The sequence below is a fragment of the Passer domesticus genome, chromosome 25 (assembly GCF_036417665.1).
Source record: "Passer domesticus isolate bPasDom1 chromosome 25, bPasDom1.hap1, whole genome shotgun sequence".
Lineage (NCBI taxonomy): Eukaryota > Metazoa > Chordata > Aves > Passeriformes > Passeridae > Passer > Passer domesticus.
Window position 1 is genome coordinate 428,026 of NC_087498.1, and position 19,623 is coordinate 447,648.

At 56.9% G+C, this 19,623-nt stretch overlaps 1 protein-coding gene across 5 annotated transcripts in view; it reads right to left on the minus strand.

The window, feature by feature from the left end:
- The window catches only part of PPFIA4 (PTPRF interacting protein alpha 4), a 58,375-nt gene that overhangs the window by 27,993 nt on the left and 10,759 nt on the right, over positions 1–19,623 (minus strand). For 3 of the 5 annotated variants that reach the window (XM_064398778.1, XM_064398777.1, XM_064398773.1), the window contains exon 2: positions 4,832–5,760. In XM_064398778.1, coding sequence (XP_064254848.1) covers positions 4,832–5,068 — 237 coding nt within the window. In that variant the 5' untranslated portion in view covers positions 5,069–5,760. The remainder of the gene's footprint in view (positions 1–4,831; positions 5,761–19,623) is intronic. The other 2 variants (XM_064398774.1, XM_064398775.1) reach the window with 2 other exon arrangements.

The following is a 19,623-nucleotide window of genomic DNA, read 5'->3' on the forward strand; positions in this document are numbered from 1 at the left end:
CCCTCGGTCACTGTCCCCCCTCAGGGAAGGCTGCAAAAATGAACATTTACATCAAAAATAGCAACAGCCCTGCGGCGAGCCAGGCCAGCAGCGAGGTCAGCCAAGTACACAGGGCCTGCATATGATGCCTTGGGAATAAAAAACAGGAACAAACCACTCCAGCTCCCACTTGCAGCCACCTCCCTCAGCCCTGGCTGTGCCAGATGCCAATGTTGCCACCTTGCTCTGGGTCACTGGTGGCCACCAAGCAAGTCTGGGACCACGACAAGCTGTCCCAGCTCACAGCTGCAGTGTCACACTGTGGAGTGCAGCCTCCACCCCCCATCCACAGGTGTGCCATAGCTCTCCATCCCAGCAAAGTGGAAATAAAGAGGATCCAGATGATTTTCCTCTGCCCTGGCCATGGCCAGGAGTCTCCCAGGCGAGGCAGAGGTGCCTGCCCAGCTCTGGTAAGCTCTGAGACTAAACAGGGACACCTATAAACAGATTAGAAAGTGAAGGAGAGGTGCCTGATCTCCAGTCCAAGGGTGGACAATGAGATACAGCCTGGGAGTCCCTGGGAGCCCTGCAAGCCCAGCAGCTCAGGGAGGGGCCAGTTTGGATTAAAACCAAACCCTGCCCAATGACTGACTGGGCTTGGCCCCAAGTCCTGGGGTGAGAGGGAGCAGGATGGAGGGATGGAGCAGGATGGAGGGATGGAGCAGGATGGAGGGATGGAGGGATGCTGTTTTCGGAGCAGGGAGGGAGATCTGAGCACCACATAAGGTGTTCAAGTGGGATGCTGTGGACTGTGACTCGGATTTTTAGTCAGCACCAGGCATGTTGGGGGTTTGGGGTTTTCCTCCTTGGCTGCATCGAGGGGGAAGGCACAGGGAAGAGCTGAGCAGGGCCAGGAACCAGCACATAGAAATGGCTGGAAAAGCATGGAGAGGTTTAGGAAGCTCAGGGGAGAAGGCTCCAAGGCCTGTAGCATGGAAAAGCTGAAATGCCAAAGTCCCCAGCCCAGGGCCCCCTTGTGTCTCTCCCAGTGCTGCCTGCAGCACAGACAGGGATGCAGCAGGACCACACCACAGGCAGCAAAATTCCCTGTTTGTGGCAGGAGCACGGCTGCTGCTCCAAGGCACCTGAGCCTGGGGACAAACCGGCTCCAGCTGTAGGATTAACAGCATTTTAAAGCCCCTAATTGGAGAGATTGCTCCTGACGGAGTGGCAGGGGATGGCTGGGAAGGATGCCCATGCTGGAAACCAGCGCTGCTGACTCGGCATGAGAGGGAGAGTCCCATCCATCATCTGCCCGTGTGGCAGCCCCATCACCCCACTTCTTCTGTCCCAAGAGTGGAGCAGAATGAAGAGAAAGCCCCAAATCAGAGACGAGGGGATAAACACAACCCCAGCAGTTGCAGCATGGGATTACACAGATTAAATCCTGCTGGGTAAACCCAGGGCTTCGACCATCACCCACCCCCAGCGCTGGACACCAGCACCTCCCAGACCTCCTGGATACAACACTGGGGCTCTGCAAGAGCATCCATGGGGAATCAGTGTCCTCCCTTCATCAGGATGTGTATTTCCACCTGGGATTGCTCAGCGAGGAGCACTGTTCAGCCAGGCAAGCAGGAATCCAACATCTCAGCATCCTAGTCTTGTAGCAGCACAACCAGCTCCAACACAGCTGCCAGATCCTCCATCCTTCCCAAAATCTGGAGATGCTTTCAGGGTCTTACCCAGTGGGTGTTTTCCCCACCTGGGCTCCTGAGGTTCCCATTTACCTGCTGGTCTTTACAAGTTAACTCGAGATATACTTTGAAGTTATATGTGATTGTTTGATGTCAGGACCTGCCTCAGCTCCTGGGGGACCTCCAGGGAGGTTAGGCAGTCTTAAGGGGTTTGCTCACCCCAAAAAGGTCAGATCTCAGCTCTCCAGGCAGTCCAAGAGGCAGCAAAGGTGCAGCAGAGCTCCACGGAAGGAGCAACTGCAGGAAATCTGCGTGGCAATTGGCAGCTCACAGCCCTCAGCCCTGTAGAAATGTGGGAGCATGTTCTCCCTGACACAGCTGGGGACAGGAACTCCTGCCAAACCTCCAAGCCATGGCAGGGAGGAGCTCCATCCCACACAGGACCCTGAACTGGGAACACATCTGGATGCACCAGGAGCACTGAGTATCACATCCCCTGGTGGCACCTGCCCCAGGAGAAACTGAGCTGGGGGGCTGGGCAGGAGGGAGCTGGAAGCAAAGCCAGGGCCTTGGGGGACTGCTGAGAGCACCCAGAGCCTGCCCAGGGCTCGGTCCCTGGCCACAAATTCCCTGCAGAACAGGGGGGCTGGAGCTGGAGCTTTCAGCCCGATTAAGTCACATTCAGCACTCCCACATGAATAAATAAATCATGTAAGAAGCATTAAGGCAGCTTAGTCTCCCCAGGAAATCGCCCTGGAGTTCTGCCTTTTGGGGGCTGAGGGATGCCCCCATGGACTGGGGGTGGGGATGGCTCAGCCATGCAGCACAGGCAAGGGGGAATGGGAGCTACAGGCAGGAGCATCCCTGCAGCATCCCTGCCAAGGGGTTTGCCCTGGACAGGCACATCCCCTGCCTGCCCCATGCCTGAATCTGCACCAGATGCACATTCCCAGCCTGTCCCTTTCGATCACAAGCTGACACAGCAGCATCCAGCTGCCACTGTGCCCTGAGAGGGTGCAGAGTGCCACCCATCCCAGCCTCACCAGGCAGAGCATCCCCCAGCCTGGCTGCACCCAGGGGACACTACTGATGAGCCTGGGTGCCCAATCCTGACCTCAGAGAAGGGGTTCTCCCAGAAATCCAGCTTGCACCCCACTCCCAATGGTGTCTGAGACACTGCAGGAAGCTCCTGGGTAAAAGGGCTCACAGAGAAGAAGAGGATGGGACAGACCTATGGGATGCTCCCCAGCGCCCTGGGGAGAGACCCGCGCCTCCCGGTCCCACTTACCTGGTACATGCACATGCTGGGGTTAATCCCATTGGGCAGGCCAGCGCCTCTGGATGTGCTTCCCGTGCTCATGCCGAGCCCTCATGTCCGGGGCAGAGCACGGCGGGCACCGGAGGCCACCGTGCCCGGGCGCGGCGCCCGCTGCCCGCGCAGGGACCGCGGGAGGCAGCAGAGCTGCGGGAATTCCCCATGGGAGCGGCCCCAGTCACATCCCGGGGCCGGAGGGCCGGGGCGGCCCCGGGCAGCACGCAGCGGGCCGCGGGCACAGCGCTGCCAGCGCGTCCCTGGGTGCTGACCCAGATTGCTCCGAGCACACCCCGAGGCTCCGAGGGCCCGGCCCCGGAGCGGGAGCAGAGGCTAAATCCGCGCATCCCTTAATCCGGGATGCTGCGGTGGGGCGGGCAGAGCCTCAGGGTGACCCGGCTTGCTCTCTCCAGAGCGGGGAGCAGAGGCACTGAGCCCTCAGCACAGTAGTGACACTGGGGGCACCCAGCACCCGGGTACATCTCAGCAACTCTCTCAGCAAGGTAGACTCATCCACAGGGACCCCAGGAGCTCCTGGGAAGCCATGTTGGGTGTTTTGCTCTCAGCGTCTTGGGCAGAGCCAGGACCAGCCCAGCTCTGCGTATGGAGCAGCTGTTCCCAAGCTGTTTTTCTCCATCCAGACAAGGCAAGGATGCAGAGAGCTGGCCAGCCAACAGACCAAGCTCTGTCCTAGTTCATGTCACTACTTTTGACCCATTTCCCATCTCTCCAAGGTGCTCCAAACCCCAAATCGCAGGCAAGGAGGATCTCAGGTTTCAGCACTGCAGAGTTAGAACAGATGCAAACATTCTAAGCCTCCTGCTTCCCTTGGCTGTAGGGCTCCTCCCACACCATACCCAAAATGGAGCAGAGCAACAGCCCCCCAGAATCCCTGTTACCCCAAGTCTGAGCCCTGGGACACTGTGCTATTCCAAAGGACCCCACAGGGATGGTGGGCAGCTCAGACTATCCTGCACAGCCCTGTGACATTGGACTCATCCACTTCACCCTCTTCTAGCCTGAATATCTTTGTGGAAATCAAGACCAGGCCCCTGCAGTACCTGGAGACAGTCCTGCAGGTGGATGAACCAGAAGCAGAGCAGCAGGAGAAGCCCCAAGGCAAGCCCTGGTTCCCCAAGCCCTGGGCTGCTCACTGAGCGTGGACCTCTGGCAGCCTCGCTGTCCTCTACTCCCTGAGATGTCCCAGCTCCCACCCTGCACCAGCTTTGCCTCCAGTGTCTCCTCTCAGGACCAAGATTGAGATATAGAAGTCCCATTTCCACTGGGAATGGGGCTGATGGAAAGGAGCCCTCCTGGTAAGGGAAGGGGCAGCAGTGGGGCTGCTCTGCACAGTGGGGAAGGAGAGTGATGAATGGTTAATGTCCCAGTCTAGAGTGCCAGTGTGGGCTCAGCACTTCCTGACATCCCAAGAAGTTGACTGGAGGCAGAAAGCCACATCTGCTGTTCAAAATGAGCTATCTGCTCCCCCAGGTGCCTCCCCAGTGACTGACTGACCCCACAGGAAGCAAAAGCTCGGCATCTGCCTTGCTCTCACCCTGGGGTGTCCTTGGGGAGGTTTTGCCCCTTCTCCAAACCATTCCCCTGTGGACAGCAGGATTGCACTCCAGCAAGGGTACAAAGGAGAAGGGGACATGTCCCAGCTGGTTGTGGCTTGGCTGGAGAGAACCCACAGGATTTACTGTTGACATGAGGTGCAACACTCGTGGCAGCATCACTACTGCCACACCAAGCCAACCCTCCCAGGGCCACGAGGTAAACCCCACATCCAGTGCCCCTCGTGTGCCTCGGGGCAGGCTCTTCTCGTGCCAGGGCAGGTCCTCACCTGCGGGAGGGCCGAGTTCAGCTGCCTCTGGAGCTGGTCCCGCTCCCGGAGCGTCTCCTGCAGGCGGCTCTGGGTGACAGCGAGCGTCTCCCGCGTCTCCCGCAGGGTGTCCAGCAGCTTGTCCCTCTCGTCCAGCATGTTCACCATCAGCTGCTCGAAGTCAGCGTCCGCCTCCGAGCCCTGCGGGGGGCCCAGCGGGTCCCCCTCGCTGATGGTGGGCATCACCTCGCACATCATGGCTGGGCTGGCTGCGGGAGGGTCCCGACGGGGCTGGGGGTGTGCTGAGCACAGGTCACATCACTGCGGGCTCCCGGGGGCCAGGGGAGCCAGCACGGGGGGGGACAGTGGGGTGTTCAAGGAGGGGGACTCCCCATCCCGTCCTCCTGCGTGCTAAGCAGCAGCTGGCATCACTCCAGCAGGGTGCAGGGATGTCCTGGGCACCAACAGGGTCCTCGCAGTCACCAGTGCCCCACTCGCTGCTCGTCACTGCCAGCTCCTGCTGCCACCTCTCCTGGGTCCCGCTGCCACCTCTCTGGAGTCCCGTGTGTCACCTCTCCTGGGTCCTGTGTGTCACCTCTCAGGAGTCCCGTGTGTCACCTCTCCTGGGTCCCGCTGCCACCTCTCCTGGGTCCTGTGTGCCACCTCTCCTGGGTCCCGTGTGTCACCTCCCTGATGCCTTTCCAAGGGGCTGCAGCATCCGTGACCCACTGGCTGTTCAGAGAGGGACAAAACGATCCTTGAGGATTTGTCCCAAGGGAGAGCCCAAGCCAGCACAGGGAGGGTCCAGGGAGTGTTTGGGCTGCCTGGGCATGCTGAGGAGGGCTCTGCTGAGGACGGGCTGTTTTCTCTACAGCTGGATGAGGTGTCACTGCTGACGTGGAAGCGTGTCTCCACTGAGCATCACAGGTCTTCAAACACACAGCAGTGACCTACGGCAGAGGGGACAGAGATCAGATCCCTCCTGCTGCCCCCAAAATGCCCAGAGACCTGCCCAGCCCCCTCTGCCCCCCATCAAACCCTTGAGAGCTGCACCAGGGGGCTCAGCACCCACAGGAATGGGCTGTGCTGGGTTGTAGCTCCTGCGCCCACTACACCAAATCCAGGATGGTACCAAGCTGCAGGAGACAGCAACCCTGGCACCCAAAATCCTACAACTGCCTTTGGCATTCACATCTCCTGGGCCAGGATACCAAGCCCTCTGGGGAACTCCTGGCTGCCCAGGGCCCCTGTGGCCCCACTGTTCCCCATCCTCAGGGAATTTGCAGAAAATCAGGCTCCAGCCTGAGTTTAGCCCAAACCTGGCAGGAGGTCATAGCAAAAATGAGTTGAATGATTGGATTAATGTTCCCCCCTCTTCTAGACAGATGTGCTGGGCCCAGCTGTTCAGTGACAACTGCACTCCAGCACATCCTCCCTTGCTCAAACCTCTCCCAAATTGCTGCCCGAGCACAAGCACCACACATGAGAGGCTGAGGGGAGAGGCAGAGCTGACATTTGGGCAATAGCTGACATTTGGGCAATATACAGGCTGGATTAAAGCATGGCTGGACCTGAGAACCCAGTCCAGGGCTGATGCTGGAACCCATAGCCCCACCTTCCCTAAGGTGCCAGGTGGGGATTCACAGTCCTGTGGGGGAACTTCAGCCCTCTGCAGCCAGGTGAGGGTCCCCAGCAGCAAGGGTGAGTGTGACACTGCCACCCCAGCCACTGTGGGGACCTGCCCACCCCGGTCACCATCTGTGCCAGTGGACAAACCACGAGTAGGGCTCAAGTTGAGCAGCAAAACACAACATGGCAGGCCCAGGGTGAGGAATGCTGGTCTAGAGCTGCTTCTGGGGCAGGCCCCACTCCAGTTTTCAATTTTCCAGATGAGATGCTCAAGGATAGGTCTGAATATTCTGAGTCTGTGGATGCATCTGAGGCTGTGACTGTCCCATCCCTGGAAGTGTCCAAGGCCAGGTTGGATGGGGTTTGAGCAACCTGGGATAGTGGAAGGTGTCCCTGCCCGTGGCAGGGGGTGGGACTGGATGAGCTTTAAGGTCCCTTCCAGCCCAAACCAGCTGTGATTGTGTGTCACCCTCCCTTCAACCTCTCCCCCACACACATGGATAAAAAGGACCTGCACACAGACCTGGGCCAGAGCAGCCTGTTCTGGCCCTTTGGGCTGGGATGAAAGCTCTTGTGTCCAACAGCTCAATGGCACAGCAGGGACCTGCCCTGATGAAAGGTGACACTTGTGAGGAGGTGCCTTTGTCACACCAGCTACTACCAGGGCAGGGGAATCAGAACTCTGCTCTTTGGATGACATTGGCTCATCAGCTGAGGGGAAGTTTGACACAAAAAGCTCTCTAAAAATAGAGAGGCTCTGGCAAAAGCAGCAGCCCCTCACTGTGCATCCTGTGTGATGCTGAGAGCCAGCTCTCAGGGGACATAGGACAGGGATGTCCCACAGGTGGTGTCCTCCCCTCCCAGGTTGGATCCTCAAGTGGGATAAAACCTGTTGTGGACATGTAACACTGTCCTGAAGCTTTGAGGGCTGTTCACACTCTGTCCTGGCTGTTGGGATGTGGATGACCAGGGTAACTGTGCATTCATGGGATAACTGCACTGAGGACATCCCATCCCAGCGGAATCCCACAAAAACAAGGCTGGTGGAGCAAAAGGCACGGAGTGAGGGACCATTCCAGCCCCTGCTCTCCTTGGGTTGAGTTGGATATGAGCCTCGCCCCTGTAATTAAGCAGGGAAAATGCTTTCCAGTTCTATGGTCCCTAATGAACAGCCCCAGGGGTACCCACAGGCATGTGGCTCCCTGACAGCTTTCCTGGGGTTAAGAGGTCCAGACTCCAGGGAGATCCAGGGCCAAGAAGAGCAGAAACCAGCCCTACCCCAGGGCTAAGCCCTGTTAATTTGGCACAAAGCCTGAATGAGGTGACTTGCATGCCCCCTCCTCTGCCTGAGGGATGAGCATGCAGAAGGAACACCCAGGCTGGGCAAAGTCTGGCAGCTCCTGAGCACAACTTGAATGGCAAAATGAGTCCCATGGGCATGGCCCCAGCCAGCTGCTGGTGGGGAACTGGGAGAAATTAGCAGATTAATTAAGATATATTAATCAAGGCACGGAGGGAAGAGCCCTGCAAGCTCTCAGGGAAAGGAAATGCTGCAGGGAATGACCAAGACATAAATCTGACCAGTGATGATGGGATGGAAATTTATCCCAGCTGCAAAGGAGAGACACCCTTACCATGAAGAGACTCTGCAGATGCCAATTCCAGCAGGGCCATAGCAGCTTCCCACACCCCCATGGGGCTGGACCCACACAGTGCAGGAAGAGGCACAGATTTACATCCAAGAGCTGATTTTCTTTCTGCTTCCCCCGTGGTTGAGCTCCTGCACGGGTTGTTCTGGGGGGGGGGGGGGGGTTGTTTCACTGCAAACCTGTTCCTGCCCACAATCACATCCTGTTATTCCTGTGTGCTTGAGGGAGATGGGGAGATGAGCACAGCCAGTCCCTCAGCCTGGGGAGGGTGATCACAGAATCACAGGGATCTTACACAGCTGGTCCAGGATGGACTCATCCCATTCCACTGTCCTCAAAAGCCTCTCTGCCCTGTCCCTGAGGATGCCCAGTGAAGCATCAAACTCTCCTGGACAAGACCACGTTGGTGACCCAGAGCTCCTCAGTGCCCAGGGTCTGGGGGTGTCTCCACTGAGGGAAGTCACATTCCCCCCTCGTCCTGGACCACCAAGGACACAAACAGAGGTGTAAGGCAGGAGCTGCTACAAACCCCTGCAGCTGGAGCAGCCCTATGAGCAGGGTGAGACCTCCCACCACCCCAAGAGCAGCCAAAGCCCCCCTGGCCTGGCCTGAAGCCCCCAGGCAGGTGGGGACAGCCAGCCCAGGGCTCTTGGGGCTCTCTGTGCCTCCCGGGATGCTGTGGCACTCTGAGAATCCCTCTGCCAGAGGGTCCCTGCCAGGGAAATCCAGGGGGATGCTCTGCCACCTCCGAGTGTGGCTCTGGACACAATCCAGCCCCGTGCGCCCATCCTGGCTGGAACCATGGCAAGATCCAAGAGTGGAAAATTCCCTGCACTGCAGTGGGACCATCCACATCCGTGGACAGACACTGAGCTGGCTCCAGCAGCCCCATCATGGATCCATTCCTCTAACAACCACAGGAACTCTCCTACCCCACGGATTTGTGAGTGATCATTTCTGGATTCAACCACAGCAGCTTTCACAGCAACACCAGAGTCCCAGGAGGAGCCCAGGCTCTACAACACCCACAGTCAGGGCAGATGCAAAGGGTTTATTTGGGATGGCAGGTGAAGAAGCCAGGACCAGACTGGGTTTGATCCCTGCTGTCTTCAAGGCCTGTGGAGCAGGAAGTTCAGTGAGCAACAGGCACAGGTGAGTGTGCAGGAATGTGCACACAGGGACAGGGATACAGCAACATCCATGGAGCCAGGGATGTGCACACGAGCAGGAATGTGCAGAAAGATCCTTTCCAGGGTCAACTCCCCTCATTTCTGTCCCACCTCAAACCCTGGGCTTTTCTCCATGCTCCAAAAGCAAGAGAACCTCACACACTCCCAGGCACCTCTCCCAGGAAGCCCAGCTGGAGGGGGCACACCCAGGCTCTGTCCCTACCCAGCAAAGCTCAGCAGCTCCCAGGCAAACCCACAGATGCCAGCTGTCACTTTGAAGGACCTTGGGGACATTAGTGTGGGTGACAGCCCAGACCCCCCCACACTCTGCTGTGACTGCAGCAGCAGTGAGGGCACACGCAGAGCAGCTCTCTGCTGCTGGAGGTCAGAGGGGCCTGAGCTCGCTCCCAATTAGTGCCTGTAAATCTCAGCCTTTCACAGGTCTCTGGGAGAACTTCCTAAATGCTCCTGCCTGGCTTTAGAGGGCCTTAAGTGCTGGGATAATCATCGGGTAGAGCCTGCAAGGAGACAGCTGGGAGCTGAGCAAACACACACTGCACAGCTCCAGCCCTTGCTGGGTATTTTTAGTCCCGTGGGGCTGCCAGGCACAGGCTTGCTGGGAGCAGGTTTCTTGCCAGGGAAAACGTGTTCGCTTTACTATCCCTTCCCCCTCCACCCCGAAATGATGATTTCCCCCTTTTTGGGATGGAAAACAGTACCATCACATGCTGCCTGCTCAGAGAGGCCACCTCCTCGTGAAGGTGCCCAGATGTGGAGCAGCTGATGGGGAGCAGAAGGGGTTTTTGCCCTGGAGCTGGTGATTTGCTCAGCACAGCTCAGCAGTGAGTCAGGCTGCCTGTGGGATGCTGGGTCCCAGGGAGCACCCTGGCTTTCCCTTCCCATCGAGGGTGAGAAGCACCCACAGCTTTACCCACACACAGAGGATGAAGACAGCCTCGTGTTTCCTCTCTGAACAGCTCCACTCCCATCCCAGCCCTGAGAGAGGAATAGAAAAGCCTCAGTGGCTCTGTCAGCAGGACCATCACCCAGCAGGCAGCTGGCAAAGAGGCTTTAACACACTCCTTGCAGGCAACAAGCTCTCAGAGACTGATCATCCCATAAAAATGTCACTCTGATCTTTTCTGCTCCTGGAAAATCCTCCTCAGCTGCCCAACTTGGCCTTGGAGGCACAGAGCTGGGGTGGCGGAGCCCACACCAGCACCCCTCACTCCCAGCTCCCCGGCACAGGAACAGCCTCCCCTCTGCCCAAGCGGCCAAACTCGGGGTCGAGCACCCACACTGACCTCTCACACTGACCCCTCTCTGCCACATCCAGGAGGGACCAGAGTCTGATGTCCTTTTGCTGTTAGTTTTACCTTCAGGAACTTGTGACCCCAGGACAGGCTGCAAGCGTTGCATCCTGGCATTCCCAGCAAGCTCATCCCAAACACTGCCCCTGCAGACAGAGCCACATCCCAGCACAAGTCCTGTCACCCTCACTGAAGTCAGACACCACTTGGAAGCAGCCAGGACACGTTGAGCCACCAACCCACCCTTGCCTACCCCAAGGAAGGTCAGTAGTGACCCTCTGAGCAGTGGGATGGCAGAGTAGGAACATCCTCACCATTTCTCCTCCCCTCAGTGAGAGATGTGGTAATTTAGAGGTTGAGAAAAGATAAGGCCTCATTCCAGCTTTTCTCCCAGGTCCCCTCATTTAGTCCCAGGATAGATTGTGGCCTCTTGGGACCTCCAGTCCCCTGAGAAGGACAAGGAAGATGCAGTTTTCCATGGGGCCCATATGGTAACAGTGCTCCCAAATTCCCTAGCGCAGCCCCGCCGCCGGCAGGGAGCTGCACAGATGGTCCCTGGCTGGTGCCAGGGGCTGCCTGTGGCCAGGACACCCAGGGACAACAAGGGAAATGAGGCATTCTGGCTGGAAATAAGGTGCCATTTTTCAGCAGCGGAGGATTGGATTCCCGTTCCAAAAGGTGAGATGGATTTGCTGAGATCGGGGCTGGGAATGTGGTGGAGACATGAGGAAAGACACGGCGGTGCCTCCTCTCTCATCCACATCTGGGAGGTCTCCTGGGGTCCCCACACCTGCAGCAGTGTGTCCTTTGCCCCCAGGGCAACAATGTCCAACTTGTCCCTTGTTGGGCGTGCAGCAGTGGCAGAACAGGACACTCAGGCAGCGTCTCCAGGGTTTGGAGCTGTCTCAGGTGTTGGGAAGCCCTAGGTGCTCCCAAAGAGGGGGACAGGGGACATTGCAAGCAGTAAAAGGCAGCTACTCCCAATATCTTACCTTAAAGGACACACTTCTGCCCCAAAGACTTGCTCCATACCCATGAAGCAGCTCCCACCTGAACCCTTGCTCACTCAAGTTGCTAAACCAGAGGAGAATCCGCAAGGAAAAATGTCCAGATCTGACAGTTTCTTTGCAGGGAGCAGTAAATGCTAGCATTGCACTGGTATTTATACTTCCCAGTGGGAGGGGAGGCATTACACACCACTTCCAGAGGGTATTTTCAGACAGCCACCTGCTCCTCTTTGTGCAGAGACACAATTGTTCCTCAGCAAAACCTTGTCAGACAAGGAGCCAAAATCTGTGCTGGCCCTGGCGGGGCGGAGGGAGCTGAACCCCCAGGGCTGGCACCCAAACACGGTCACACAGACACCTACAGGAATCTACAGGACTTTGTCACCTTGGGATGTGCTGTGGGGGTCGTGTCGGGGGTCCTGACTCAGTTTCCCTGTTTCCAAGGTGGGCCACGTGTCCTGCCCTGACCCCAGAGAAAGGCAGGATCTCAGGGTATCCCAAGGAGAACCACAGGTCTGAGGAGGCTGCTGAAGCCCTGGGGATCCCAGGGGAACGTGTGGAAGCACAGGGAGTGTTCTGGAGGAGCACGAGACTGTGGTGCTGGAACACAAGCTGGATTTCACTCTTTGGCACAGCTGCTCCAGTTGGCATGAGGGGTTCACCTGAAACAGCAAAACCACAAACCAAACCCCCAAATCCTGTAATCGCACCACACTCCAGTTGCCTGCACCCAGCAGCATCACTGAAAGTCAGGGCTGTGGAAACCCTGGAGAAATTCCAATTCCTTTGGTGCACAAGAGGTTGGAAAACCACCATGTGCCCTGCAAGGGAGGAGATGGATGCACCCGATTCATGAGACCAAGCTCACATCCCTCTTCCAGGATGTGGTCTGCACTCAGATCCATCCACAGGGACAAGGAGGGGTTTCAGCAGCCACCAAACCAACACAAAAAAGCCACAATTCCGGTGACAACCATTTCCTTTTCCAGTTGCTGCTCTGCTGTGTCACATGGCTCATCCATCCTTCTGTTCCATAACTGCAACCAAACCCCCTGTCCTTTGCTCTGTTAGGCTGAAGACACAGAACCCCAGAAGCCCAGAACAGCTGGGGCTGGAAGGGACCTCTGAAGCCCATCTAGTCCAAGCCCTCTCAAGGCAGGGTCAAACCCCACACAGGTGCCACAGGGACACATGCAGGTGAGTTTGGAATGTCTCCAGGGAGGGAGACTCCATGCCCACCCCAGCAAGCTGTTCTGGTGCTCTGCCCTCCTCCACGGAAAGAAGTCCTTCCTCGTGTTGAGGTGCTGAGAGTCTTCGATTTCTCTCTCAAGAAAGGTTACTTTAAAAAGCAGCAGAAGGAAATGCATTCCCTACAGAAGCAGCACATTGAGGTGAACCAGCCCCTGGGTGACTCTGCCAGGGAACACAGCACTGGGATCCCTCCCAGCAATCGGGCTGGTTTCCAGCCCAAGGTGGATGCAGACTCCTCCGACAGAGAACAAGGCACAGGGAAGTGATCCACAACCACTGCGTTTGTCACAGAGGGAGCATCCCTGCGAGGTTCCCTTCCCTTTGGGGAAGTGAGGCTTTGTGCCTCAGCCTCCCAACGAGCAGGGCACTGCTTCAATCCTTGCTGAGACACAAAGGCACGGCTAGTGATTTTCCATGATTTCACTACAGGTTTTGCCACGGGTACATCCCTCCCGCCCCCATGACACTTCTGCTGAGGAGTTATCTCATCTGGGAGCCTGCCGGGCTGGAGCCGGGGGCCTCCCCCTCGCTGCCAAACCAGCGCCTGCCCTGCTTTAGTCACACCCCGCGAGCACTTGTGGTGCTAATTTATTCAGCGACGAGGGAAGAGTCACCATCTCCAAGGGGGGCTGAGGAAATCTGGGTGCACCCGAGCCCTGCCAAATGCTGTAGAGGTGCCTCTCCACTCACCCAGGCCCTGGCACCCACACCCAGCCCATGCCCAGCCCAGGGCACAGGCGAGGCTGCTGCTTGTAGAGAAACCCCGGGGCAAACCTCACATGCACCTGAGGAGCTTCCATGCCTGGTCTGCCCAAGATCCAGGGTTTCCCCTGCACCACCCATCCCACTGGAATCTCTCCCACAGCCTCAGCAGGCCCTCCTGCCACGAGCCTCAGCAGTGATAACCAGTCCCGCACATCAGCTGCATATCTGCCCAATCCCAGTGTAAAATTCAGCCACCACCTCCATGACTGGTGCAAAGGGAAAGGGGCTCAGTGAGCTCCCTGAGACCCACAGAGAAATCCCACTCCCTGCCCCGCTCCAGCAGGTCTCCAGCATACACCTGCACATACTCTGGGGTTTTGCACAACCTGCAAGGGAGGACCAATAGTCCTGGAGCACAACCCTGGCCCTGGGGAAGCCTCCAGAGCTCAGCAATTCACCATCAACCACTCCAGCACACAAACAGAGACAGCAGCAACTACACTGTGCCCCAAGTTCCCCTTGTGCTCCCCATGCCACCTGCAGACAATCCAGGCAGGGCTCCCCTTTCCTCCATCCTCCCAAAGCACAGAAGGTTTTAGTCCATCCTGTTCCAAAGAGGCTTGGGCACTGGATGACCCCAAGCAGAGGTGACTGGGATAATTTCAGTAACTCCCACATTAGGGGGTGAGGAAGATTCCCCCTTGTTTTTATCCCTTCTGTTGCTCCTTGCCTGTGCTAAGGGGCTTTAGCAATTATTTAATTCCTTTGCTGATAGCACAGCTAGTTCCTAAAGAGCTTCTGCCCAGATGCAGTGGCGGGCAGTGGGACATCGGTGGAATTCTTGGTTCTGGACACTCAGGCTTTGAGGATGAGCAAATCCAGCACCAGTACAGCTCTGCAACATTTGGCAAGGAAATCTCACAGGATTTACCACAAGCACCTCCACCCCTACTGGGACATGTGGGTGCTCAGCTCCATGTAGGACAAGGCAGGACCATGGGGTTAAATAAATCCCTGCCTGATTGAAACCTGCTCTTCCTCCCAAGCACCCTCACACCATGGAGAACCACAGCCCTCCCTTGCCAAGCCAGGCACCTTTGGCACCTTGGCTGTCCCCCGCTGATTTGGAATGGGTGGATGAATCCCAGCGAGGGATGAGCAGGCAGAGATGGAGATAACCAGCCCCCAGTCAGGCTGGAATGGCCCCAGCGCCGTTCCCCCGGTGCCCGTGCCGGGAGGAGCCAGGGCAGTGTCAGCCCTGCCAGCCACAGGACCTGGCAGGAGCAGCCGTGCTGGGGACAGTGGCCTTACAGGGTGCCTGGGGGCAAGGCTCAGGCACTGCAGCCCTGTCTGCTCTGTCTGAATCCACATCGAGCAGGGTCACATCTTCAACCCACACCCTCCAGGTGCAAAGTGAGCCCCTAGGATGAGCCCCAGCCAAAGCCCACCTGGCACAGCCAAAGCCACAGTGCTGCAGAAAGGACTCATCCTACTCCTGTCTGGCACTTTAAGCCATGTTTCATGCAAGAAGGACTTTGCAGGGGAGTCTCTGCCCTGCACATCCTAACTCCTGACACAGGGGAGGTTGTTCCCACTCACGGCACCAGCGAGGCGGAGGGCCTGGAGATGCTGTGCTTTAGAAGGAAAATTCAAGTTGTTCCTCCTTAGGAGAATTGTAGGATTAGCTCAGCCCTTATTAAGCATCAGAAGAACCACAAAAAGCACCTCAAAAATAGCCTGCCAAGGAAAAACTCCATCTGGAGCTCATTCCTCCTGGATGTAGGCCACAAGGAAGATATAAGGGATATAAAAGTTCAGTTCCCTCCAGAAATCCCAAGTACTAGAAAAGATCAGGAAGAATAAATCAAGGTTTCCATTAATGTAAAGAGCTGAGTTGGATCCAGCAGGGAGCTCTAAGCAAAGCCCCTGAGGGCTTCACCCAGCATGGAATGAGCAGAGGGAGGGACCAGAGGAAACACCATGTCCCACCACTGCTCCCCTTGTCTGGGGATTGGAGAAAACACAAGGGTGTTGCTTCCCTTCCAATCAAGAGAAGCAACGCCAAATTGCTCCAGAAAGTGTGGGGAGTGTGGTGGTTTGCAGAGGGGTGGCAGCCCTCCCCCATGGCAGCAGAGCTCTCATCTGGGCACGCATCATCTCAAAATCCAGCACCAGGCACTACTTCCACTCAACTTCTAACTTGCTCCCTCTCATAATGTCAGCTCCATGGAGCCCATCCAATGCAGTGTCCTCAGTGTCCCCAGGGACTGCCCTGCCTGGCACAGGAGCCCCAGGAGCTCTGTCCTTGTCCTCACTGTGCTACCCACAGGCTCCCATGGCCATCCCAGCTCACCCAAAGAGGAGCCCCAGCCATGGCATCATCGAGCCTGACCCCTGCTTCTACCCATCCCCCCCAAAGGGCACCCAAAAAACACTGAACTCATTTCACTCTTTGGCCTAAAGCCCCTGGGAACACCACTCTGCCACCCCCAGTACTTTGGGGGCTCCTGCACATGCTGAGTTCATAGGATCTCAGACTGGTTTGGGTGGAAGGAACCTTTAAGCCCATCCTGTTCCACCCCCTGCCAAGGGACACCCTCCACTATCCCAGGCTGCTCCAATCCCTGTCCAACCCAGCACCAGGAACCATCCTGAACCACCTCAGGAGGTTAGAGCAGGATTTGGCCAATCCATGAGATGTCACCAGGAGAGCAGGGACACCTCTGCAGCTCAGCAGGCTTTCAGAAGAATGAAATGTGGGTGATTACACTGGTGCACCACTGGTGGAAAGAGTTGCAGGTGGGGTGGTTTCCTACCTGGTCCCCCTGTTTGCTCCTGTGGACACTCAAAAACATGGGGCCAGGACATCTTAAACTCCCTTGGGGGGGAATGAAGGGAAGGGGATATCTCAATGCCTTGGAAAACATCTGCTGCCTGAGCTGAGGATGTTGTGTGCTCTCTATTAAAAGCCAAGAGCACATCAAAGCTCACAAGGCAAAAGGACACAGGTAGGGCTGGGAATCTCTCTCCACACACAACTCAAGCACAGCAGCTGAGCCAACGCTTTCCAGAGGGTTTAGTGACCATTTCTGCAGACAGCTTTAAATTTCTGGCTCTTTTACAACAGTTTTGGACCCCGCACACCACCCAGCGCCTGCTCCTGTAGGCAGCAGGCAGAGCACAGCTCCAGCAGCACTGGCTGGGGGGGTTCAGGCCCTCCCTGACCCCAGCACTCAGCAGTGCCAGGCTGTGCTGCTGCAGAGCTGCAGCCCCCCCAGGGCAGCACAGGCAGAAAACCCAGCATGTGTCAGGACTGGTGGGATGCTCACCCAAGCAGAAGTGGCTCCCTGCCCAGCCTCCTGCTCCCTCCTCCCACCTCCCCAAGTTCAGAGCTGCCTGCAGGCACCAGCCCACCTGAGGTGACCTTCACCTGTCATGCTGATATGGGGACATTCACTGAGTGATGCTCACATGTGAACACCTGATAGGCAGAGCCCCCTGACCTTGTCTCCTCTGGGTAAATGCACCAATTTATCTTCGCTGGCTCTAGAAGGCGCCTGGTTTGGACAACTACAATCACTTCCCTGCTGAAATAAGTGATTCCAGACCTTGCCACCACCACGAGAGGACCTTCAGCCCACGCAGACACTGCAGCAACAGCTCCCTGGGAATGCACCCAGTGCAGGCAACTCAGCAGGATGGAATTTACCCTGCATCCAACTGGGATGTAACTGGAGGTGGGATTTTTGTGCCTTGCCCTTTGCAAAGTGCTTGGCCCTGCTGAAGAACATGGTGAACTCTGAAAACATGGTGGATTCTGGGCTTGACAGGCAAAGCACTCCCAGAAGCTCTGGGAATGTACATTAACACCCACCCTGCAGATCTCCCACCCTCATGGCACAGCATGAGGTGCTGTCCCAAGGCCCTTTCTCCTCTCCAACACCACAACCAAAGATGTTGGTCACCACCCTTCAGCTCAGCAGAACCACCTTCACCTGCCTGGACCTGCTCAGAGCCGACAGGGAGCTCCAGAGCTGGGCTCACACCCAGCAGTGCTCTGCATCCTTACAGGCCATACAGCCTCTTCAGGGTGCTCCCACCCCGGATGTGGAGTGAACCTGAACAGGATTCATCTCTCCCTACAGCCAAAGCCACCTTCCTCTGAGGCACTGGGTCCCTCTGGCACCTTTGCATGTCCAAATCCTTCCATGCACAGAGCAGGGATGGATCCAAGCCCACCTTGCTCCTTGCTCTCAGGGATTTCTGAAGAGCATCAGTCAGTTCTGAGGGCTGATATAAGGTGGAGTCTAGTTCCTGAAGCTCAAGAACCAAACACTCTCCCAAACTGGGTCTCACCATCTCCTCTGCCCTTTGCAAAGTATGTGGCCTCCTCCAGCTGTGTCTGATCTGGGGAACATGGGACAGGGCAAGGCAAGAGGGTTTCTGGGTCAATCCAAGTCTCCTGAGGGGAAACAGATGGGTTTTCTGGTGGGGACTGATGCTCTGAAAAGCAATTACACATGAAGACATCCCCAACAGACTCTGCTCTGCTCTGGCCCAGAGCCCAAGTCATCCTGGGTTTGGATTTTAATTAGCCCCGTTTTGGTATCTGCTCTCTCTTCCCTCCAGATAATGATTTAATTATTACAGACATGTCTTCAAATTAGCAGCTTCCTCAGTGGTTTATTCAGATCTCCTCAATTACAGAGCCCAGCTCACCATCATCACAAGAAAGGCTGGAGAGAACAAAGCCCAAAATGCTTCCTGGAAAGAGGAACCACGCAAGCACCTGTACAAGCAGGTACAAGGGTCACTGCCAAGCTCCTCTCCTCCGTTTATCCAGGCCTCTCTCACAGCTGGACAGGAAACCTCGCTCCAAACCACGCCCAAAGAGCTGCACCACGTGTGACCATGGCCCTGTCTTCCCACCAGGCCTTGTGCAGAGCACAAGCGAGGTGAAAAGGACATGGGATAGGCTGGGAGATGGAGCCAGCTCTGTGCATCCCCCTCCAATGCGATCACAAGATCACATCCCCGGCAGAAGGGACCCTGTGGGGACCTGCTAAGGACCCACTGCCAGGCTACAAGTGCCCTTGTGCTGGGCATCACCCAGCAGGCTCCTCACCTGGCAAGGGACCATGAGGGAGGTGGGACCAGGCAGGGAGCAGGGAGCGGGGAGCAGGGAGCAGGAGGGGGGAATGGCAAGTGCAATCTCCTCCAGCAGTGGGACTGGACAAGGGCCTGGGGCTGAGCCAGGCTCCAGGCCTGAGGGATGCAGGTTGAAGAGAAATCAGCAGAACAGGCTGCCAAAATAAACACCAGAGGTAAATGCAAAGTGAAGGAAGGGGGAAACCTTCAGAGCACAGTTCCACAGCAGATTTGGTGCCAAGGAGCAGGAACTCACCTGCACAGGAGAGGAGTCCCTAGCTGAACTGCCAGGCAGACATGTTGCTCCCTCACAGTGAGGTGTGGGCAGAGCATCTCCAGGCTGCACGGATTCCCAGCAAACTCTCCTCCCCAGCCTGGCACAGACTTACAGAATATTGTGAGCTGGAAGAGGTGATCCCTGTCCCCAGGCTGGGCTGGGACAGGAGGGGACACACTCAAGAGGTGCCCTGTCCCTTGCTGCAAAGGACAACAAGCTCCAAGAACACCCCAACAAGCACCTTAGTCCCTTTCCACCAACCAAGCACCTGAGCTCTTGACTCCACATCGTGCTTCTCCCAGGACCCCCAGGATTTCCCTCACTAGCACTACTACAATACCCACATTCCTACCAAAGGAACCAGATTTTGCAGCAGCCACTGGGAAAGCTCTACTGCCACTCCTGGCTGTAGCATGGGCAGGAGCAGAAAATCTCTTCTGGCTCCCCTGTCACTGCAGTTTACACTCCAGGAGACCAGCTTAAAGCAGCTGCAGCTCCTGCTGCTGCAGGAAAAGCCCTCGAGCACACCACGTGTGAGTCTGCACCTGCAAACACAGCCGAGGCCTCCCAAATCCCAGGCTAACCCAGCACTTGTGAGGCTGGATTCTCCTCTGAATCCCTCCCTGAGCTCAGGAAAAGCTGCTGTGCAGCACAAACAGCCCAGTGCT